This window comes from Macrotis lagotis, chromosome 3 (assembly GCF_037893015.1).
Source record: "Macrotis lagotis isolate mMagLag1 chromosome 3, bilby.v1.9.chrom.fasta, whole genome shotgun sequence".
NCBI classification, from domain to species: domain Eukaryota; kingdom Metazoa; phylum Chordata; class Mammalia; order Peramelemorphia; family Peramelidae; genus Macrotis; species Macrotis lagotis.
In genome coordinates, this window is record NC_133660.1 from 71,302,501 (window position 1) to 71,327,365 (window position 24,865).

Sequence of the window (24,865 nt, forward strand, 5' to 3'; positions counted from 1 at the left end):
TAGTTCTTCCCTCTCGATGCCATACTTTTTTTTAATCCAGTCTCCCCATCACTTCCAAAATAACTTCTTATGTAGAGAGGTTTAATCCTGACATGCCTGTTTGCAAGTCTTCAGTGCTCCCCTACCTCAACCCACCCCAAGTAAAAGGTAGAATAATCTAAACGGTATATAATACCAGCCAACAACAGCTGGCTCCCCATACACCACATATGGAGATAAAGTATACAGGCATGGATAAGTAAAATAGAATTTACCTAAGGCATTTGGGGAGTGTCTGTCTCTTTTAATACTCCTCTCTATGCATCTTATATGCATGATACAATAAATACTTTCTGTTTCACCTGCATCCATGGCTCTGCTTACCTAGTTGCTTCTGCCTGGAATGGTCTTACATTTTTGCCTCCCTCAGACACCACATTAACATTTTCCCAGGTTCAGAAGACATCAGAATTGGAAAGGGCCATAGTGTCCATTGAGTTCAATCCACAGTGGAAAAGAATTCCATCTAGAATATACCTAAGAAGAGATCATTCAGTTCTTGCTGAAAACCTTAAGCTGAAGGTAAACCTACTAACTCATCAGACAGCTCATTTAACTCCTTGGACAACTTTAATTATTAGAAATTTTCATTAAATTTAGTCTAAATCTGATTCTTTGCAACTTTTACCCAATACTCCTAATTCTGCCCTCAAAAGTCATGCAGAGCAAGTCTCACTTCCACATAACAGCCCTTCAAATACCATCCTTCCCCATTCTAATCTCTTTTTCAAGTGACATATCCTCCACATCTTCAATGAATATGGCTTGAATTTGAGACTCTTCAACATCCTGGTTATTCTCCTCTGGACACTCAATATCATTATTGTTCTTCCTGAAATACAAACTACAAAAAAATGAACTAAATATTCCAGATGTGGTCTGAATGCGGTAGAATACCCTGGTCCTACCCATTCGATGAAAACTGAGAGTGAAATAATTTGATCCCTGTGGAACATCATTTCTGAAGCATGACTGTTGTGAAATGAAGAGACAATAAAGTAAAAAAATTTCTACTATCTCCATACCTTTACAAAAATGTAAGTAGGTATAAAACGTCTGAGAAGTTGATTCGTGAAGTTAGGGAATCGGAGCAAGTTGATGTTGAGTGATGGCAGCTGCTGGTATCCAGCCATCAAAGGATAGAAGTTGTACAACATTTCTTGTTCTGTGCCAGGTAGGATACGTAATCGAATCTAAATGATAAAAAGTAGTAAGATAGAAAATCATACACATGCTTGTGATATATCCATATATTCATTAGACATTCATCGGTCTACACATGAATTCATTCATATTCTAAACTATAACAGTAGAGATGAATAAGGTTAATGTTGGGACTAGGTAGAGTATGTATTCATTGATGCATGTGCCTTGCTAACTTTGGGAAAAGGCCCCAAACAAATTGAAGGTACTCAAGAGCTGGTCTACATTATTCAAATAACTGCTCTCCTCAATTAGAACAGGTAAGTAACTGTGGACTATATCTTGTTTTATCTAAGTCTGGCAATTCCATGATATGATACCTATTGATTCAATCTGAACATACTATAAAGTATATACTTTGTCACTATAAACAATAACTGATGGTGAATTGGATTGTTTCAAAGGAAATACTTTAAAGATCTTTAAGGAAGCTTATGCCTACAGTAGACTGAGAATACAAGGGTTCACATAATTTACTCATTTTGGAACAAGTTATATATTGAATTTCTCCTCTATATATCACATCATGATGATCATGATGATGAACTTTGTCCTTTATTCTCAAAGAAGACCATGACATCAGGTATGTGATACTGTAACAAACAAATGAATTGGATTTCAGTGAGGGAGTGCTGTGCTATGTTATCAGCCTCACTTTCTCCCATGGAGCCATCAGGGTCCAGTGTCAAATATGGATCAGGACAACTAGAGCTGGCCCTGGATGCAAGGCACTCAGGGTTAAGTGACTTACCAAAGGTCACACATCTAGTAAGTGTCAAGTGTCTGAGGCTGAATTAGAACTCAGACGCTCCTGACTCCAGGGCCAGTGCTCTATCCACTGCAATAGCTAGCTCCCCATACATCACATATGGAGATAATATATACAGGCATGGATATGTAAAATAAAATTTAGCTATAAATGCTAAATGTGTCAAGCTAGATGGAAGTACATATATTTTATATATGTTATATTTGTATACTATCTTAAAAGATCTGTAATTCTGTCAGTGTTTATGTGCTATTGATAAGACATGTGAACTAGCCATTTTGTGGGAAGCATGAAGTCTATCTAAGTCTGAACCTGATTAATATAAAGTTGATTACCAAGTGTTCTATTTCAGTTGGAAGTCTGCTGTGGATTCCTGACTTATGTAAACAAACATAGATTTTAATATTTGCAAGAAGCAAATTAACACAATTTTAATAAAATAAAATGAAGACTATGGCCTACTGGAACATTTACATTAGTATAAAAATGCTTTATTATAGGGCTACTTACAGTTTTACATAGGAAAGTAAAATACTGTACCTGTTTAAGACCTGAGAACATGAAGGCATCACTGGGTTCCACAGAAATTTCTACATCTTGAACTAAGCTGGTCTTATTCTGTAGATGATACTTTACAGGTAACGATTCTCTAACACGACCAAAGGATGGCAGATCTTAAAGAAGGAAAAAAGGTTCAATTCTTTTGCTGGAGACAATAGCTCCCAAATTATCTTATCCCTCCAGTCCCTCTTGTATAAATGTTATTCTTGTTTTTTTAAGAACTAAATAAAAGACTTATTTGGAAAAGAGATTGTGTGCCCTTCCTTCCCAAACTGCCCCATACCCATTATGTATATTTCATAAATCCTAAGAAGACAAGCTCCTTTAACAGCAGAAACTGCTTCACTTTTGTCTTTGTACTTAGTGCAGTGTCTGATAATTAAATACTTGTTGACTGATTCATGCAAACTAATTGAAAAACTTTTTTATGAAGTAGTTAGAGAAGAACAAAACAGCAACAATACCAAAACAAAAAACCTGACTGAATCTTCAGGGTTTACTAAAATTTGGAAGAGGTGAAGATGTTCAGATTTGATTTCATTGGTTTAAGGAAACACCCAACATTAAAAATGTTAAACAATAACCCCTTGAAACTTACAGATTAAAGAGCTATAAGTATGTGTGACCCAAAGAGGTTAAGTGACTTGCCAAAGTCACACAGTTAAGATAGCACAGTTAAGATAAGGTAGGATTTGAATTCACCTTTTTCCTGACTCTAAGGCTGGCTCTTTTAAAAAATGATTAAGAACTTGTAAACGAGCTAAATTAGGTTTCAGTGTACTTGAAAATTACAACTGTATCCACATGTGGTAATTGTAAGTATAATCTTTTTCTCCCAAGTGAAATTCTGGGTACCTGTATTTACATGGAGTGGGATACTTTCTACAATCACATGTGGCAGAGTAATGACAGTATTGATGACAGGGACATTTTCTATGGCTGAAGTCCTGACAAAAAGAAGTGAAGAAAAAGTCACTTTGTAAGTTTAACTCATAATTCATGCCCAATGTTATAAACAAGAGCAAATCAGAAACTATATCACCCACCCCTCCACGTTACTTGATTTCATAGAAAAAAAAGTTTTATTTTTTCAGAAGTTTATTAAGTAAAGCAAATTTAATGAAGCAATAGTTTTATTCCATGAAAGTTAAACAAAAAAAATCTTGTATTAGTAAAAATAGTATACCTAATCACATAAAAAGAGTGCTTTCTAAATAGTCCAAAATTACTCTAATAATAATAATAACTCATTCTCACACTATCACTTCAAAGCAAAAAATATTACTAAGAAACATACTATATCTTTTCCCTGATTTATAAATAAAAACCTGACCAACAGATTTAAGGAAAAAAATCTAGTCTCAACTCTCCATCCTCATCAAGGAACACTCATGTACGGAGATGAGCAGAATTAGAAGAACATTGTACACCCTAAAAGCAACATGAGGGTGATGATCAACCTAAATGGACTTGCTCATTCCATCAGTGCAATAATCAGGGACAATTTTAGGATATCTGTGATGGAGAATACCATCCTATCCAGAGAAAGAACTGTGGAGTTAAAAAAGATCAAAGACTACTACCTTCAATTAAAAAAAAAAAAGTTGTCTTATGCACTAATTATTTTGTTATCTCTAATATTTTATTTTTTCCTTAAAGATATGTTTTGTTTCTTTCAACACATTCAATTTTGATCAATGTATAGCATGGAACAATGTAAAGATTAACAGATCACCTTCTGTAGGGGGGCAGGGGGAAAATAGCAAAATTTAAAACCTTATAAAAATGATAGGTAGAAATTACTATTGCATATAATTGGAAAACAAAATATTTTTTAAAAGTATAGCATGTATAGCAGGAACTAGAATAAATACTATGTTAAAATCAAACTATACCTTTAAAATGTTATTTTGGACTTATTCCTATTAGTATATGGCTTAAACCAATTATGAAAATATAATTCTACACCCAGGATATTTTAAATTAGACTTAAGAAGAAGTCAAGTTAGCAGAAGGTCTTTTTTTCCTCCAAGATGATAAAGGCAATATATGAATCTGGGGGGAATGGGGAGAATGATTTGTGGGAAAGGGAAAGGAATGAGGAAAGGGAAAAAGTTTACATTTTTGGTTAAAGTCAAACCTAGACTAACATAAATAAAAATTTAGTAATCATTTTGCTATGATATAAACTTTCAAATCTTTTAAGGGAGAGAATGGTTAAATATATTTAATTCTGTTACTTTCCACTCAATGTATCATAGGTTCTCATATGATCAGTGAAAATGAAAGGGTAAGATTTATGTAATACTTACCTCTTCCAAGAGATAACATAATGTCCAGTAGGTACTCCACCTTCAACATTACCAACTGATGGGCACTGAAGACAGAAACATTCACTAGCACTCTCACCAGTCTGTAAGACAACTATCAGCAAGATTTTTTTTTTTATCATTTTAAATGGCATTGGCAGATTTTCATAAAAAGTTTTAGTCCAGAACAGTAAGAAATGTTAGGGACTATTATATACTATAAGAGTATACTATACTACAGGAGGCAGCTGGATGACACAGTAAATAAGAGTTCTGAATTTGAGGACAAAAAGACCTGAATTTAAATCCTGCCTTAGACATTTAGACTGAAGCATCAGTTTCTTCATCTGTAAAAAGAGGTTAATAATAGTACTTACTTCACAGGCTATTGTGAAGACTAAATAACAGATGTAAAGTACTCTATAAACATTAAAGCACTATATAAATGTTAGTTATTATAACTGGCAGTTAGGTGGTGCAATGGATAGAGTGCCAAGCCTGAATTCAAGATTTCCTGTCTCAGTTTCCTCATTGTCAAATAAGAAGCAGAAAGAAATGGCAAAACACTCCACTCTAGTAGCCCTACCAAGAAAACCTCAAATAGGATCACAAAGAGTCATGATTGAAACAAATGAAGAATAAAATTATTTATATTAAGTTCCAAAGTATCATAATTAAATTGAAAGGGAACAGAAGGAGTTTCCTTTTAAAACTATGAAGGGAAAAGGAAATTAAAAAAAAACTATGGAGGAAGAAGTCTTAACAAAAAAGGGACAAAAGTGACAATAAAGTCTAAGATTTTGGACAACTTAGATCATTTTTTTCATTTTTATATAAACAAAAAATTAAGACAAGAACAAAAACTGTCATGAGGAAAAATTCTTGCATCAAATATAAGTCTGACAGCTAAGTTAAATAATGAATTTATATAAATATTTGAGAATAAGAGCTACTGTACTAAAAATAATTTGTCAAAAATTATAAAGAGGCAGTTTCCAAAAGAAGGCAAATTATTAATAACTACATAAAAATGCTTCATATCATTAACAACTAAAATAATGCAAATTAAACAATGCTGAGGTTTTACCTCATACACCTAAAAGAGACAAAGGTGGTAAAAAAACGGAAACAGTCAATGCTAGAGGTGATGTGAGAATATAGGTATGATGAGATACTGCAAATGAAGCAGTGAAATTGTCCAACAATTCTGGTATAGTATTAGGAATTAAGCAAGAAATATCAATAAACTATTCATACTCTTATACCCAAAAATCCCACTATGAAGCACAAAATCCAAAGAAATTACTACTACTAGAAAGTGATAATGATGATGATAAAGATAATGATAATAACCAGCATTCATATATCTCTTTAATGTTTGCAAAACACTTTACAAACATTATCTCATTTTATCCTTACAACAAACCTAGGAGGTAAGGTGCTATCAGTTCCTATTTTATAGGTGAGGAAACTGAAGTACATAAGAAGTGACTTGCCCAGGATCATACAGCAAAAAAGGATTTGAGGTGGTATTTGAACTCTGGTATTCCTGACTCTAGGTCCAGAATCTATCGCTACACTACTACCAAGTTGCCTACAAGAAGTTTTACAGCATTACTTGCTCTGGTAGCAAAATAAAAATGGAAACAAAGTAGGTTTCCCATTGACTGATGAATGGCTAATACAAACTATGGTAAAAGACAGATGAATTTAGATGAATTACAATAGTTAATCCTGGTCACACAGAAGAAAAGATGAAAAACTTTGCTCTGGGGGAGTGTTGGGAGACAATGGAGTAATAATGGCCCATACATTGTTGGGAATAGTCTGCTAGTTGGTTAGTTCACTGTATTTCTTTGCTTTATAGGAGATTTGATTAGTATATATATATGGAAATGACTAGTGTAAAAAACAGAAAGCACTTTTTTAAAAAAAGTAATGGGGGCAGCTAGGTGGCGCAGTGGATAAAGCACCAGCCCTGGAGTCAGGAGTACCTGGGTTCAAATCCGGTCTCAGACACTCAATAATTACCTAGCTGTGTGGCCTTGGGCAAGCCACTTAACCCCATCTGCCTTGCAAAAACCTAAAAAAAAAAAAAGTAATGGGTATAAGTGCTAAGTCTAAGAGAGAAATTTATTAGAATTCCCTGCAGAGGGCAAAAGGGGATTATTACAACGGGGGGAAAAAGTTTCATAGGGTATGAAGAAGAAATCTTTTCAGAAGAAAAGCTATAGACACATGAAAAAATGCTCTAAGTCAATACTGATTAGAGAAATGCAAATTAATACAATTCTGAGGTACCACTGTCATCAAACAGGCCAACTGATAGAAAAGAAAAATTATAAACGCTGGAGAAAAAGTATTAAAAAAAAAGACACTAATGGAACTGTTGGTGGAATTGTGAACTGGTCCAACCATTCTGGAGAATAATTCAGAACCAAGTCCAAAGAGCTATAAAACTGCAAATCCTTTGATGCAGCAATATTACTATTAGGTCCACATTCTAAATAGAGCAAAGAAAAGGGAAAAGGATCTATGTATATAAAAACAGAGCAGTTCTTTTAGTGGTGGAAAAGAACTGGAGGCCCATAAATGGGGGAATAGTAAAACAAGGTGTTGTGTATGATTGTAATGGAATACCATAGTGCTGTAAGAAATGATGAACAGGAAAACCTTGGAAAGACATATGAACTGATGAAACATTGTAAGTAATCTCAGCCGTGGAAGTCTTAGCTGTTCTGATCAAGCCAATAATCCAAAACAATTAAAAAGGATCCATGAGAGAAGTCTGAGGGCATACTGAAACACCTTTTTTTAATTAAAGATTTGATTTATTTTGAGTTTTACAATTTTCCCCCCAATCTTACTTCCCTCCTCCCCATCCCCCTACAGAAAAAAAACAATTAGTCAGTCTTTACACTGTGAAACACTTAAAAAAAAACTTTACTGATGTATAGCTGATATCATATAGCTTGCTTTCTCAATGGGGTGTCATGGGAGGGAAGGAAATATTCTGGAATTCAACATTTAAAAGATGAATAACATTTTTTTTTAATGAAATTGGGAAACATTTAGTGAAGTAAGTAAAAATATATTTGAAAAAAAGGGAAAGGATTTTCATGAATCCTAAATGTGGAAGTGAATACACCAAATCAAATCAGAAGCTTTGAGTTATGTTCAACACTGAAGCAGCTAAAGTCTTACCAATAAATCTAATTTTCACATTCTGAAAACACATACTAGTATGTTTTAAAAAAGGGAAGCGATTTTGGTAATATACTTTGAATGTTTCCTCAAGTTTTTTATTTTGCCATTCTCAAAAATACATATTTATATAATTAGATAGTGCAAGTGTACAATTTGGTAAGCTATTTATGCTATCTTAATTATGAATTTGTTCTTTTATTTTTTAGGTTTGGTTTTTTTTTTTTTTGTGCAAGGAAAACGGGGTTAAGTGGCTTGCTCAAGGCCACACAGCTAGGTAATTATTGAGTGTCTGAGGCCGGATTTGAACCCAGGTACTCCTGACTCCAGGGCCGGTGCTTTATCCACTACGCCACCTAGCCGCCCCATGAATTTGTTCTAATGAACTTAATTCTAAACTTCTGTAATGTATTAAAAATTGCTATGTGAAGCTAAATTTTACTTTCAAATGTCCACTCTCTAAAATTAAAATTGAACTGTATTTATCTGAATTCTTACCTTTCTCCACATGCGACTGCAGATAGTCCACTGAAATCATGGAAGAAGCAAGCTGTAACTGGCTAGATACAAGGGTCAAAGCCCAAGGAGAGGCACTTAAAATGTCCGTCATCAACAGAAAGGGTATATCTGCATAGACCCTTTCTAAGTGTTCAAACTGCCATAATAAAGAAAAATCTATCAGGATTTTTGAGAGCAATTTTGTTTTTATAAATTTGGCATCCCTGAACTTTGGATGCACATACCTTTGTAGAGACAAATTTAACAGCAACATCAAATGGAAAGACAGTTTCAATTGTTACAGTTTCATCCTGGAACAGAATTTAGAAGACATTAAATTTCCTTTTCCAAATCCTAACAGCAAAAAGTAAAAGAAAACTGGTTTAAGAATATAATTTAGATTATATGTCCATCAATTGGGGAATGGCTGAACAAACTGCAGTATATGTAAGTTATGCAACATTACTGTTCTATTAGAAGCTAGGAGGGATGAGAATTCAGAGATGCCTGGAAGGATTTGCATAAACTGATGCTGAGTGAGATGAGCAGAACCAGAAGAACACTATACACCCTAACAGCAACATGGGGGTGATGATCAACCTTAATGGACTTGCTCATTTCATTAATGCGATAATTAGGGACAATTTTAGAGTACCTCCAAACAGAAAATACCATCTGTATCCAGAGAAAGAACTATGGAGCTTAAACAAAGATTGAAGACTATTACCTTTAATTTAAAAAAATAAGTTGTCTTATTATGTAATTTTACTATCTCTTATATTTTTCCTTAATCATATGATTTCTCAAATACTGTATAACCTAACAGCAACATGGGGGTGATGGTCAACCTTGATAGACTTGCTCATTCCATCATTGCAACAATCGGGGACAATTTTGGGCTGTCTGCAATGGAGAATACCATCTGTATCCAGATAAAGAACTGTGGAGTTTGAACAAAGTTCAAGGACTATTCCCTTTAATTTAGGAAAAAACTAGATTATCTTATTGTCTGATCTTGTTATCTCTTATACTTTATGTTTCTTCCTTAAGGATATGATTTCTCTCTCATCACACTCAATTTGCATCAATGTACAACATGGAAACAAAGACCGACAAATTGCTTTCTGTGGGGGTGGGGGTGGGGGGAGGGAAGTTTTGGGGAAAATTTGCAAAACTCAAATAAAATCTTTTTAAAAAATATGATTTCTCTCTCAACACATTCAATTTTGATCATTGTATTGCACAGAAACAATGTAAAGACTATCAGACTGCTTCTGTGGGGGTGGGGGAGAGAAGTGAGATTGGGGGAAAAATTGAAAAATTCAAAAAGCAATTTAAAAAATATAATTTAGATTCTATTTCTGATCAGTAAATATTACCCTCCTATATAATCCATGAAGATTAAGTGACATACTATTTGTGGAGTGGTGAAATGATCCAACCATTCTGGAGAGCCATTAGGAACTATGCCCCAAGGGTCTATAAAACTGCATACCCTTTGATCCAACAATACCACTGCTATCTGTATTCCAAAGAGATCATAAAAAGAGAAAAGCACCTACATGTACAAAAATAGAAGATCTTTTTGTGAAGCAAAGAATTGGAAATTGAGGAGCTAGCCTTCACCTGGGGAATGGATTACAAGTTGTGGTATATGAATAAAATGGAATACTACTGTTCTATAAGAAATGATGAGCAGGAAAATTTTAGAAAAACCTGGAAACACTTACATGAACTGATGCTAAGTGAAGTGAATCTGAGAATCAGAACAGTTACAGCAATACTTGTGATGATGAACTATGATAGACTTAGCTTTTTTCTCAGCAAAATAGTGATCATAGACAATTATAAAAGACTTGTGGAAAATGCATTCACAATCAGAGAAAAAAACATACATCAAAACATACTTGTTTTTATTATTTTTTATTTTTTAAGGTGTTTTTTTTTTTCAAGACAAACGGGGTTAAGTGGCTTGCCCAAGGCCACACAGCTAGGTAATTATTAAGTGACTGAGGTTGGATTTGAACTCAGGTACTCCTGACTCCAGGGCCAGTTCTCTATCCACTGTGCCACCTAGCTGCCCCTTTTATTTTTTTTTTAATTTGTTTTTTGTTTTTTCTTTCTTGTGGTATGTTCCTTTTGTTCTGATTTTTCTTTCACAACACGATCAATATAGAATATGATTAACATTTATAACCTATATTAGATCGTTTGCTGTCTTTGAGAGGTTCAGGAGGGAAGGGAGGGAGGGAGAAAAACTTTCAAAAATGAATGTTGAAATAAATGCTAGCTGTCTGTGAAAACAGAATAAAATAAAAGACTAAAAAAAAGGATTAAGTGACACAACACACCTCCCCCATTTTTCTTTCAAAGAATATTTTTTTTAAAAAAATTATGGAATATAGAGCACAGTTTTATTATCAGAGATAATTGTGTCAGTTGGCTTTGTTTAAATGTTTTTCCTTTTTACAATGAAAGCCTGAATAGGGAGGGAGAATTAAGAATAGATAATGAGAATGAAAGGCACCCATGAATATCTAAAAAAAAATCTATGGAATGACAATCTAAAGACAAAAGTTGTGTTGTGCATTACTTTAAGGGATGAAGCCCTTTCACTTTCATTAGATCCTCACAACAAGGAGACAAAGAGGATAAGTACTGATAATCCCTACTCTATATATTAGGGAACTGAGGCTCAGGGAACTCTAGAACTCAAGCTCAGGTAAGTAGTTCAGTTTTCTGGTTCAGTCCTGAGCTCCTGTCTCTACTATAAACTGATTCAAAACATTCAAACAATTTTATGGGTAGAGCCCCAAAGATGCTTTTGTGTTACAACACACTGGCAGCTGAGTGGCATAGTAGATAGAATGCTGGGCCTGGAGTCTGGTAGACTCAGCTTCCTCAGATCAAATCTGCCCTCAGACACTTACTAGCTATTTGACCTTGAACAAGTCATATAAACCTATTCAAATGACAAATTACTCCAGTATCTTTGTCAAGAAAATCCTAAATAAGGTTACAAAGTCTAGGCATGACTGAAGAATAAAAACACGTTTCAAATAATATTTCAAAAATGTTTGAAAAAGAGTAGGAGATGTGATCCCTTGGGGAAAAGGCTAGCTTTGCAGGTAAGGAATATGAATTCAAATCCTGCTGCTTACATTTACTGCCTGTGAGACTTTAGGCTAAACTTGGCACCTTGCACAATCCTAGAAAACAAATCCACAATTAGATGGTATTTGATCTATGAACTGGCCCCTTCAATCTCAATCCCTAGTAAGGGGTGATGAAGCAGCATGATCTATAGTGCTTTTATGCAGCAACCAAAAAGTACAAGGCTTTTGTGAGTGCTTAATTATTGCCATCAATGAATGTATGTCTCTTGGCCACAGGGATTTCAGAAAATGAATTTTAATTTCATCACTTTTACGGATTATCTTTAAATTCTTTCTCCTCTCATGTCATTACTAGTTTTATCCTATCGAGGGTTGGGGATGCAGAGAGATCAAAAACCACCACGATTAAAGAGAGTTCCTTGGTATTTTACCCCTCTCCTTTCTGTGGCTAAACCACAGTATCAGCCTGGAATGCTTCCTAGTTACTTTTTCACTGGACTACTCTAAGAAGGCTCTTACTTGAGCCTACTGCTCAGTTTCTTCATCTAAGCAGTAATTCTATCAAGAAAACCTGGGTTAAAATTCTAACACTTAATAGCTAACATTTATTAGGGCATTTTACTGTTTTCAGAGTGCTTTATAAATATTTTTTCATTTTATCTTTATCTTGCAGATAGAGACTATTATCATTCCCATTTTAGAAATAAGGAATCTGAGAGGGGGGAGGGATTATTAAATAACTTGTACATTTTACATAGCTAGTGTCTGAGGCCAAATCTGAACATAAATCATATTCTATCTACTTATCTACTGTATTACACACTGTTACTTATAAGGGTCCGACCCTAAAGTAACCTAAAATTAATCTTCTAATCAGTGGATAGATTGTGATTTCTGCTGGAAGAGAAAATTCCCTCACTATCAAAGTTACTAATCCTTGATGCACTGTTATGTGCCATAAATCTCGGGGCTCTCAATTCGAGCTAAAAAACAGTTTACCACTGCAAAGAAACTTGCTAAGAAGATGCTAAAGCTTTACTCTAATCCAATAAATTTAGCTAGAAACAAAAAAGAGAAAGGAAAAAAAAGACTTACTTTGTGGCATTTACAAACAATTTCTTTTTCTTCAACAGTTGTGTTGATCAAGTAAGAAACATATACAAGAAACATTCTTGAACCCACTGTTCCACAACGAATAAATAATGTTTTTTCCAGCTATAAGAAAGCAAGATAAAAATAATTCACATTTATGTAATGCTTGTTTCACGACAACCTTCAGGTAGCACAATTATTATTATCCCCACTTTATGGATGGCAAAACTAAGTTCCAGGGTCTTATGTTGGAGCCAGAATTCAAACCCAGGTCTCTTTATTAATCAATCAATAAATATTCAGTAGGTTCATACTATGTACCAAGCACTCTGCTAGGTACAAAAAGAGGCAAAAGTCAGTCCCAGCCCTCAAAGAGCTTATTATAACTGAAGTTATAATATTATATGCACTATACTAGCACTCTAGGGTTTTAGCTACCTTTAAACAGGGATGTTCTAAGTAACTACAGAACTGGATTAAAAATTCATTGCTTTTCTTTTGACAAAATACAGCACCTATTCCTACTAAAAACATTAGAGTATAGGAATAAATGGACTGTTCCTTAGAATACTTAGCAGCATCTATCTGAAACCATCAACAAGCATTATATTCAATGGGGAGAGACTAGAGGCATTCCCAATAAGATCAGGGGTGAAACAAGGATGTGCATTATAACCACTACTATTCATTATCACATTAGTAATGTTAGCTTCAGCAATTAGAGATGAAAAAGAAATTGAAGGAATTAGAATTGGGAAGGAAGAAACAAAACTCTCACTCTTTGCAGATGACATGATGTTATACCTAGAGAATCGCAAGAAATCATCCAAAAAAACTACTGGAAACAATTAGCAATTATAGCAAAGTTGCAGGATATAAAATAAACCCCCATAAATCCTCAACTTTTCTATATATGACTAGCAAGATACAGCAGGAAGAGCTAGAAAGAGAAATCCCATTCAAAGTAACCTCAGACAATATAAAATACCTGGGAGTCTATTTGCCAAGACAGACTCAGAAACCTTTTGAAAACAATTATAAAACACTTCTCACACAAATCAAATCAGATTTAAATAATTGGGCAAACATCAACTGCTCATAGATAGGTCCAGCTAATATAATAAAAATGACAACTCTACCAAAACTAAACTACTTGTTTAGTGCCCTACCAATCAAAAGTCCAAAAAATTACTTTAATGAGTTAGAAAAAAAGTTGCAAGTAAATTCATAAGGAGAGATAAAAAGTCAAGAATTTCCAGGAATTTAATGAAAAAAAGTGCAAAAGGGGGCTTAGCCCCACCTGATCTAAAATTATATTATAAAGCATCAATCATCAAAACTGGTATTGACTAAGAAATAGAGTGGTGGACCAGTGGAATAGACTAGGTGCAATAGCAGGAAATCATTATAGTAATCTGCTGTTTGATAAACCCAAAGAGTCCAACTATTGGGATTAAAAACTGCTGGGAAAATTGGAAGTTAGTATGGAAGAAACTTAGATTACACCAACACCTCACACCCTAAGATAAGATCCAAATGGATACAGGGATTTAGACATAAAAAACAATACTACAATCAAACTAGAAGATCAAGGACTAGTTTACCTGTCAGATATATGGAAAGGGGAGTAGTTTATGACTAAGGAAGAGATGGAGAACATCACTAAAAACAAACTAGTTGATTTCGATTACATTAAATTAAAAGGCTTTTGGACAGATAAAACCGATTTAACCAAGATCAAAAGAAATGTAGTAAACTGGGAAACAATCTTTACAACTAATGTTTCTGACAAAGGATTCATTTCTAAAATATACAGAGAACTGAGTCATATTTAAAAAGAAAAAAGCCATTCCCAAGTTGACAAATGGTAAAAGGATATGCTAAGGCAATTTACAGATGAGGAGATCAAAGCAATCCATAGCCATATGAAAAATTGCTCTAAATAATTATTAGAGAAATGCAAATTAAAGCTTCTCTGAGGTAACACCTCACACCTCTCAGACTGGCCAGTATGACCAGAAAGGATAACGATCATTGTTGGAAGGGTTGTGGGAAATCTGGGACACTATTACATTGTTGGTGGAGCTGTGAACTCATCCAACCTTCCTGGAGAACAGTCTGGGAACTATGCCCAAAGGGCAACAAAAATGTGCATACCCTTTGACCCAGCAATACCACTACTGGGTCTATACCCTGAAGAGATAAGGAAAAAGGGTAAAAACATTATTTGTACAAAAATATTCATAGCAGCCCTGTTTGTGGTGGCAAAGAATTGGAAATCAAGTAAATACCCTTCAATTGGGGAATGGCTTAGCAAACTGTGGTATATGTATGTCATGGAACACTATTGTTCTATTAGAAACCAGGAGGGATGGGAATTCAGGGAAGCCTGAAGGGATTTGCATGAACTCATGCTGAATGAGATGAGCAGAACCAAAAAAACACTGTACAACCCAACAGCAACATGGGGGTGATGTTCAACCTTGATGGACTTGGTCATTCCATCAGTGCAACAATCAGGGACAATTTGGGGCTGTCTGCAATGGAGAGTACCATCTATATCTAGATAAAGAACCATGGAGTTTGAACTAAGTTCAAGGACTATTCCCTTTAATTTAGAAAAAAAAAACCCTGCTATCTTATTGTCTGATCTTGTTATCTCTTATATTTTATGTTTCTTCTTTAAGGATATTATTTATCTCTCATCACACTCAATTTGGATCAATGTACAACATGGAAACAATGTAAAGACTGACAGATTGCTTTCTGTGGGGGGGGGTAAGATTGGTGGAAAAATTTTAAAACTCAAAATAAAAAAATCTTTAATTAAAAAAAACATTGCTTTTGCCCATGTGTTCTTTTAGTATTATATCTTTTTCTTCTATACTTCCAGATTGTTCCTCTGCAATATAATTTGTTGTTCTCTTTCACATCTTAAGAGAAATAAACTACTGCGCATTTCAGGTTTCTACTCTGCTAATCCATTACTTTTGCCCAATAATACTGCAAAAAATGTTTTTTCAAAACTTCTAAGTGGCACAGTGCATTGAATACCAGGCCTGGAATAAGGAAGACTTGTTACTGAGTTCAAATCTGACCTCAGACATTTACTAGTTGTGTGACCCATTTGCCTGTTTCCTCATCTGTCAAATGAACTAGAGAAGGAATGGTCAACCTTTACAGTATCTTTGCCAAGAAAACCCCAAATGGGGTCATGAAGAGTCAGATACGAATGAACAACAACTGAACAATGCCAGTAACACCAAGTTTTCTGGATTAAATATATACCATGATCTAAGAGTGTAAGAAAAAATACATATTATTAACAAATACTCCTAATACAGTTCTATCATAAATGCAAATTTTTCTTGCTTTGCTTTGGATTATATTTTGGAACTCTACATAATATTAAATTTTCCTGGAAGAAAAGCTTTTACATTTTTTAAATTCATTTTTATTAAAGATATTATTTGAGTTTTACAATTTTCCCCCCAATCTTACTTCCCTCCCCTCACAACCCCCACGGAAAGCAATCTGTCAGTCTTTACTTTGTTTCCATGTTGTACATTGATCCAAATTGAGTGTGATGAGAGAGAAATCACATCCCCAAAGAAGAGACAAGAAGATCAGACAATAAAATATCTGGGTTTTTTTTCCCAAATTAAAGGGAATAGTCCTTGAACTTTGTTCAAACTCCACAGCTCCTTATCTGGATACAGATGGCATTCTTCCTTTGCAGACAGTCTAAAATTGTTCCCGATTGTTACACTGATGGAATGAGCAAGTCCCTCAAGGTTGATCATCACTCCCATGTTGCTGTTAGGGTATACAGTGTTCTTCTGGTTCTGCTCATCTCATTCAGCATCAGTTCATGCAAATCCCTCCAAGCTTCCTTGAATTCCCATCCCTCCTGGTTTCTAATAGAACAATAGTGTTCCATGACATATATAGACCACAGTTTGCTAAGCCATTCCCCAAATGAAGGACATTTACTTGATTTCCAATTCTTTGCCACCACAAACAAGGCTGCCTATAAATATTTTTGTACAAGTGATGTTTTTACCCTTTTTCATCATCTCTTCAGGGTATAGACCCAGTAGTGGCATTGCTGGGTCAAAGGGTATGCACATCTTTGTTGCCCTTTGGGCATAGTTCCAAATTTCTCTCCAGAAAGGTTGGATGAGTTCACAGCTCCACCAACAGTGTAATAGTGTCCCAGATTTCCCACAACCCTTCCAACAATGATCATTATCCTTTCTCGTCATATTGGCCAATCTGAGAGGTGTAAGGTGGTACCTCAGAGAAGCTTTAATTTGCGTTTCTCTAATAATTAATGATTTAGAGCAATTTTTCATATGGCTATGAATGGCTTTGATCTCATCTGTAATTGCCTTTGCATATCCTTTGACCATTTGTCAATTGGGGAATGGCTTTTTGTTTTAAAAATATGACTCAGTTCTCTGTATATTTTAGAAATGAGTGCTTTGTCAGAATCATTAGTTGTAAAGATTGTTTCCCGATTTACTATATTTCTTTTGATCTTGGTTACAGTGCTTTTATCTGTGCAAAAGCTTTTTAATTTAATGCAATCAAAATCATCTAATTGGTTTTTGGTGATGTTCTCCAACTCTTCCTTAGTCATAAACTGCTTCGGAAAAGCTTTTAAATTAGAGGATCAAGATTTCATCAGCTCTAATTCCCTAAAATACATATATTTATTCCAATATCTGTTTTCTTGATCACCTGCAGAATTTTGCTATATTTAAATAGGACACTATGTGGTTTGAAGCAAAAGGTTGAGTCTATCAAGTGGTGCTTTGATTTCTATATTCACAAGTTCTGAGCAGTTTTTTAAAAAAAATCTGTCATATTCTTATGAAAAATTTATGATCCTTAAATTGCTCATATATATCCTACTCTTGAGAGAGATGCTTTTTCCCTATATATACTGATCATGTGTTCTTTTAGTATTATTGTCTTTTTCTTCTATTCTCTCAGATTGTCCCTTTCTGCAATATAATTTGTTGTTCTCTTTCACGACTAAAGAGAAATTAGTAACTACTGGGCATTCCAGGTTTCTACTCTGCTAATTATTTATCTTGTATAGTCCCTAAGATCTACCATTTTTTCTCTTCTAACATGTTATCTTATATTTTTCCATCTTTCTTTTGACATAGTATGGAAATTTTCTTGTTTTCATATTCACCTATGGTTCTACAGATATGTATCAGTACCAGTAGGCATTAGTTCGATTTCTTTTATTTTGGAGTATTTAGAGAAGCTTGAAAATTGTTTTTGTTTTTGCAAGGCAGTGGGGTCAAGTGACTTGCCCGAGGTCACACAGCTAGGTAATTAAGTGTCTGAGGCCAGATTTGAATGCAGGTCCTCCTGACTACAGGGTTGGTGCTCTATCCACTGTGCCACCTAGCTGCCCCAAGTTTGTAATTCTTTTTATATTTTAATAACCATCCTTCCTAATTTTAGTACAATGCTGATTTATCTACCTGTGCACTAGGTTTTTAACTTTCTTCCTTGTGAAATCTTTGGTTTTAGTCTTTTTTAAAAAAAAATAGACATTCTTTGTTTCTTGACCTTTTTGATGATGTTTATCCCCTCTGTGCTGAACTGTAAAGTTGCCTTAGTCTCTTTATACATTGGAGATTTTACTTTTCTCCAGCCTGGTCCCCGTCCTAAGCAAGTCACTGGGGGGATGGGAATGGCACCAAGTGAATTTTGACTCCCTTTTCTTCAGGCTTGGTGCATGGCATGCTGGCCCCTGTCCCAGTTCTACCTGCACTTTTTTTCACTGATTGAGCTGAATAAGTATTTGCCACTGTTTGCAGTTTTGGGGAAGGAGAAGTAGATTATTTTGAGCAGAGTCTTTGTTGTTTGGAGCTCCCTGAGGCAGAATAAAATCTTATTCTTCTCAAGGGCTGCAGAGTTAATGTCTGCTACTTGCTACAATAGGATGGGGGATGAGGTGAAGTGAGAACCTCTGACTAGGAGGGGGAATATTATGTATGAATTCCAAAGCACAAGTCAATGTGTTAGTTTGTGCATTCCTATAAAATATGGATGCTTCTCTGGGAAAAGATACAGAATGAACATGCTAAGGAATAGTATTCTTCAGTCCTAACTCATAAGGTTGTTGTTACTTTGTTGAATTTCTCGTCTTGTGTATTCAACTGTAATTGCTATGCTACTGGGTTTTTGTTTGGTTTTTAGTTAGTGGAGAATGAAGAAAATGTTTAGTCCTCTAGCTCAGGGCTATCCTACCTTACTTTTGAAAGTTTGCCATTTTATTGAGAGTTCTGTGGTAGCCCAATTTTGCTTACTAAAGTATTTAGAGAACTCACAGGGGGCCACATAAAAAAATCACACTGCGAGCTGCAGGCTACATTTTGGACAGCCTTGCTCCAGTTTATTAGTGTGCCTTGCAAATTCCAACATCTGTTCTAAATAGATGAGAGCTTCAGGATTCTAACAAAGAATACTCTAACAAGAGTACATTAGAGAAAAAAATGTATAAGAAGTCATTTGTAGGTATCAGGGAATTCTGTTATCATTTAAGTAGTCACTATTGATCTAAGATAGTAACAATGATAGATAACATTTATATAGCACTATGCTTTCTCAAATACATGCATATTTTCACTTGATCTTCATAACAACCGTAAAATAGGTTTTACAGACAATATGAATACCATTTTATTTGATAAGACAAAAAAGGTATAGAGACAACTGAGAGGCTTGATAAGAATCATATTTCTAGCATAAGCCTGAAGCAGAATTGTAACTTGGTATCGCCTAACTCCAAAGGCATTGCTTCCACTGTAACATACTAACTCTTAAGTTAGATGCAATTTTTTTTCTAACCTTACATGATAAAGAAATATACCTGTTCCCCTGGTTGCAAATCTCCAATGGGAATATCAGGAAGTAAAGCAGGGTAGGAATCATCACATATTTCTGTTCCATGAAGAGTCACATGAGTTTTCTGAGTAAGATTGGCATCCTGTCCTAAAAGCATTTAAGTAATGGTGCAAAAATAAAATGAATTGTTCATTTTTGTCATAATAATGTAAAGATAATAAATCAAGTTTACTTTGTAAAGAGTACTAAATCCCATTAATTGTTAATCAGGGACTTTTTAAAATCATGACACTTCCATTCAATTTTTTATTTATAAAAAATGCATTGTTTTGCCATATCTAATTGTTTCCCAACAAACAGATGCAAAACTTTGCTAATAAAGTACATTCTCATAGAAAGGTCAGTTTATCAATTGTTAAAAAAGAGAGTCAGCCCTTTCAAACTAATAGTAGGGGAAGGTTGGGTGGCACAGTGGATAGGGCGCTGGCCCTGGAGTGAGGAGTACTTGAGTTCAAATCTGGCCTCAAACACTTAATAATTACCTAGCTGTGTGGCCTTGGGTAAGCCACTTGACCCCATTGCCTTGCAAAAAAAAAAAAAACTAAAAAAAAATAATAAAACTGAGAGTAAGCTACTAACAGTGATGATTCTGTTACTTCTTCATGCTAATTTTATTTAAATAACTGTCATTGTGCATATTCTTTTGGCCCTGCTTTCTTCATTCTACATTGCTTCATACAAGTTTGTTTATGTTTCACTAACCTTTTCATAGTCATCATTTTTCTCAACCATAGGTAGCATGCTTTCTTCCCAATATTTTGTTAGCACAATCACATCTTATACATGGAGGTTATCTTCTTGCGTTAAAAAACATGAACAATTATTTGGCTTTCCTTACATAATTTTTTTTTTAGGTTTTTTTGTAAGGCAAACGGGGTTAAGTGGCTTGCCCAAGGCCACACAGCTAGGTTTCCTTACATAATTTTAAAGTACTTTCCAGGATAAATGAACCAAGTATTAGCCCTACCAGCAGTGAATTAGCTTGCAAGTCTTTCCAGAGTCTTTAACAGTATCTTTGCAAGCCCGATGAACACGAAGTGATACTTAGGTTTTAACTGTCACTCATTATTAGCAATTTTGAAATAATTTTTCACTTGATATTTATTATCATTTTATACTTCTTTAATAAATTGCGTGTATCCATTGACTACCCATCTAGTGACAAATGATTCAATCTTACAGTATTCTGCAAGTACCTGGAAATTTTGAATACAAAACTTATCAAATATTGAATACTAAAAAAAAAATATCGAATACATTTTTTTCAACATGTATTCTCTTTTAATTCTATTACACTGATGACATTGTTGCAGAAGTTTAATTTGTATAAACAAGCTTATTTTGTGTTTGATTATATTATCTATTCTGTATCTTATGAATTCTTCCCATGACTACAGATATAACTTCCTAGACTCAGATTTTTTATGGTATGTGTTTTAATAATTATATTTTCTTTCTATTTGCAGAGTATTGTTGTACATAAGATGCAGAACCAAACCTAACCTATTTCTGAACCCAAAGCAGCACTTTTTGTTGATGGAAAAGAATTGGAAATTGAGGGGATGCCCATCGATTGGGGAATGACTGAGCAAATTGTGGTATATGATTATTCTTTTTTTTTGAAAGGCAATGGGGTCAAGTGGCTTTTTCAAGGCCACACAGCTAGGTAATTATTAAGTGTTTGAGGCCGGATTTGAACTCAGGTACTCCTGACTCCAGGCCTGGTGCTCTATTCACTGTGCCACCTAGCTGCCCCCATGGTATATGATTATGATGGAATACTACTGTATTCTTAAAAAAAAATGTTCTCAGAAAAAACTGGGAAAATTTACATGAACTGATATAAAGTGAAATGAGCAGAACTAGAACATTGTACACAATAACAGTAATACTGTGTGAGGATCAACTGAATGATTTAGCTATTTTCATCAAGATAATGATCAAAGAGAATTCCAAAGTACTTAAAATGGAAACGACTATCCATCTCCAAAAAAGAACTAATGGAGTCTGAAGCATACTTTTTTTTTTAACTTTATAATTCTTTATTTGGGAGGGGCCAGGTCTGTTCTCCATGATAGCACATGCATAATCTATATCAAATTGCTTGCCTTCTCAATGACAGGGAGGAGAGGTAAAACTTAGAACTCAAAAATTTAAAAAATAAACGCTAAAAAATTTTTGTTCACATGTAATTGAGACAAAAATAAAAATAAGTAACATTAAAAAAAACTAAATCTAATTTTCATTAGACTTTTTTCAGTTTTTATCACAAGTCTTAGTGAATAAAGAGTTCCACCTCTGCAGTTTGTGTTCCTGAGTATATGGGACATTAGATTGTTCTGAACATTTGTTTCTAGGTCTTATTCATCAACTGGTCTATCTACCATTTTTTTTTTAGTATTTTTGCAAGGCAATGGGGTTAAGTGGCTTGCCCAAGGCTACACAGATAGGTAATTATTAAGTGTCTGAGGCCGGATTTGAACTCAGGTACTCCTGACTCCAGGTCTGGTGCTCTATCCACTGCACCACCTAGCCGCCCCTCTACCTACCATTTTTAAAAAATCTAGTATTAGGTAAGTTTCCAAATTTTTTTTTATCAGAACTTAAGATATAAAACTTCCAAGTCTCTCTTCTTCCTTTTTTCTTTTATATCCTCTTTTATATCTTATCTTGTTGGTCTTTTCATTCTTCCAAAAGAATTTCATGATTTTCCAATTCTATACAGTATCTCTTAATTAATATGATTAAGATAGCATTAAATCTTGGTATAAACTTGAAAGGTATTGTCAGTTTTATCATATGTAATTAGTATGATCCAGCTATGAAGACTGAATTACTGATTCTAAGTGGCTGTTCTTATATTTCTGTAAAAATTGTTTTGTAGTAGTACTATGTATTTCTTCATAGGATAATTCACACATATTTAAAGCATTTTCTTATTTTCTCTTCCTGGTAGGTACTATTAGTAATATGCAGAAAAGTTTATGATTTATGTCAATCCTGCTTTTTTACTAAAGCTGTTGTATTCATTTTTTTTTTTTTTAGTTTTTTGCAGGGTAATGGGGTTAAGTGGTTTGCCCAAGGCTACACAGCTAGGTAATTATTAAGTGTCAGATCTGAGGCTGGATTTGAACTCAAGTACTCCTGACTCCAGGGCCGGTGCTCTATCCACTGCGTCACCTAGCTGCCCCTGTTGTATTAATTTTTGATGTTTTCTAGGGTTGTATAGTTAATATCACATCACCCATAAAAAGAAATTATTTTGCTTCCTAATATGGCAATGATTATTCTCTTATTTTCTTTTTTTGTTATATCAGTCAAATAGTGGAGATAATAGACATTCTAAATCAAAAATACACATGTCTAAATCTAAAAAAAGTAGTAGTGATTTTTATTGTCAGACCTAAAAAATGAATGGATATAAATTTATAAAATGTAAAAACAAATTAGAAATTATTTTAAAAGCTCATTTTCTACTTCTTGGATGATCATATTCAACTTTGCAGCATTAAGGAAAGCTCTGAGGGAAATGGCTTTCCTTTGCTTTTCAATAAATCACATTCCAATTTTTCTTTTCCTTTCTTACAGTGCTAAATAGTTCTCAATGACTATGACAAGTTCTTTAGTTCTTAATCAGTTTCTTAATGGTTGCATAATCCTTTTATGACCTAACAACACTACATTTTTTGCTAAAATAAATCAGGAGTTCTTCTCTGCTGGCATGCTATGGAATCTATTAATTTACACTTACCTCTTGAGTTCTAATACTTCAGGAGAATTTTCTTTTATGAAATCCTATAATGCAGTATTTAGGCTTTTCGTTTCTTTGGGACTGGGGATATGGGTAGGATCAAGGAAAAGATCAATGACCATTAAACTATCTCGTTAGGCTCTATTCTCCAGATTCATTTTTTAAAACTGAAGACCTTGTCTATTCTTCCAATTTTTCAGCCTTTGGATTTTGATCTAATAATTCTTCAATCACTGAATACTTTAATTCTGTTTCCACCATGTCCCTCTAAGAGGAAAAAAAAAAAGAGGCAAAGTGTACCTGGTTTCAAACCAGCAGTAAGCTTCACATCTCTGATTGGGGTCTTCTCTTGTGATTGAATGGTTACAGTCAGACAATACATCTCATTTGTTAGGGCAGGGGGCTCATGTCGGAGATGAACAGAAATGTTTGGAACTCTGGAAATGATCCTTTGAAAAGAAAATCTTGAACTCAAAACACAGATAACTGAATTTTTAAAAAGTTTTCTTAAAATAAAACAAAACCATCATATCTTAACTCTTACTTGCAAGGTAGACTTACATGGTGTTTGGTTGAATTATTATGCTGTCCCAATGAACTTCATTATCTGGTAACTTAGGTCGTCTTTTGAAAGAACGTGCAGCCTGCAGTGCTTCTTGAGAGGAAGCAGCATCTCCTCCTCCTCCTTGCCAACTTAGAATCACACATCTTCCAATTTCACTGCCCAGAAGTAGATCCACTGAGGAAATCTAAAACAAAGAATTCTCTGAAAAGCTCCATTTTCACACATTCAGTAACTTCAACCTCAATGACATTTATGGTCTGTTTTGAAGGTCATATTACCCTTAATCTCTAGACTTATATTTTTGACCTCAAGCATTTAAAATTAATGTCATGACTTTTTTTTTATTAATTAAAAGCAATGGATTCAAATTCACAGTGTTGGGGGAAGCAAACCCAGAATTTCACAGAACTAAGAGCATTTTGAATTCCAAAGACTACTTACCTTTAACTAAAAAGTTTGAAGTTTTATTATTAAAATAGTAAGAATAAAAGTAAAAATAAGGGTAGAAACTGTAATTATGGTGAAACTGTTTACTTAAAAAGTAATAAATTTCAAGCATTTGGGATATGTGTGTGTATATATATATATATCTCCAGTCATTCAAGCTATTAAAAATAAGAGTCTTAAAATTTCAAATTCAAAATAAGAAACCATCTTATTTTTGCTGTTATTATAAATATATTCATTTGTATATTCACTTTCACACAAGTCCTACTTTACCATAAGGTGGACTCTAAGATCTTGTGACCAATGCCATGGCAGTAAGTTCTGTCAGGTCCTGCACAAGTTGTACAGACATTTGAGCAACATTCTGGATGGCCCTTG

General features: G+C 34.3%; 1 protein-coding gene across 1 annotated transcript in view; it reads right to left on the reverse strand.

Annotated features, from left to right (window-relative positions):
- Positions 1–24,865, reverse strand: part of TRAPPC11 (trafficking protein particle complex subunit 11) — a 65,405-nt gene that overhangs the window by 15,692 nt on the left and 24,848 nt on the right. Inside the window, exons 17-26 of the mRNA XM_074231556.1 lie at positions 24,037–24,224; positions 23,776–23,924; positions 19,690–19,811; positions 12,795–12,914; positions 8,829–8,894; positions 8,584–8,740; positions 4,885–4,996; positions 3,428–3,519; positions 2,552–2,685; positions 1,065–1,232 (exon numbers count right to left, since the gene is read on the reverse strand). Of these exons, the coding sequence (XP_074087657.1) occupies positions 1,065–1,232; positions 2,552–2,685; positions 3,428–3,519; positions 4,885–4,996; positions 8,584–8,740; positions 8,829–8,894; positions 12,795–12,914; positions 19,690–19,811; positions 23,776–23,924; positions 24,037–24,224 (1,308 nt within the window). The remainder of the gene's footprint in view (positions 1–1,064; positions 1,233–2,551; positions 2,686–3,427; positions 3,520–4,884; positions 4,997–8,583; positions 8,741–8,828; positions 8,895–12,794; positions 12,915–19,689; positions 19,812–23,775; positions 23,925–24,036; positions 24,225–24,865) is intronic.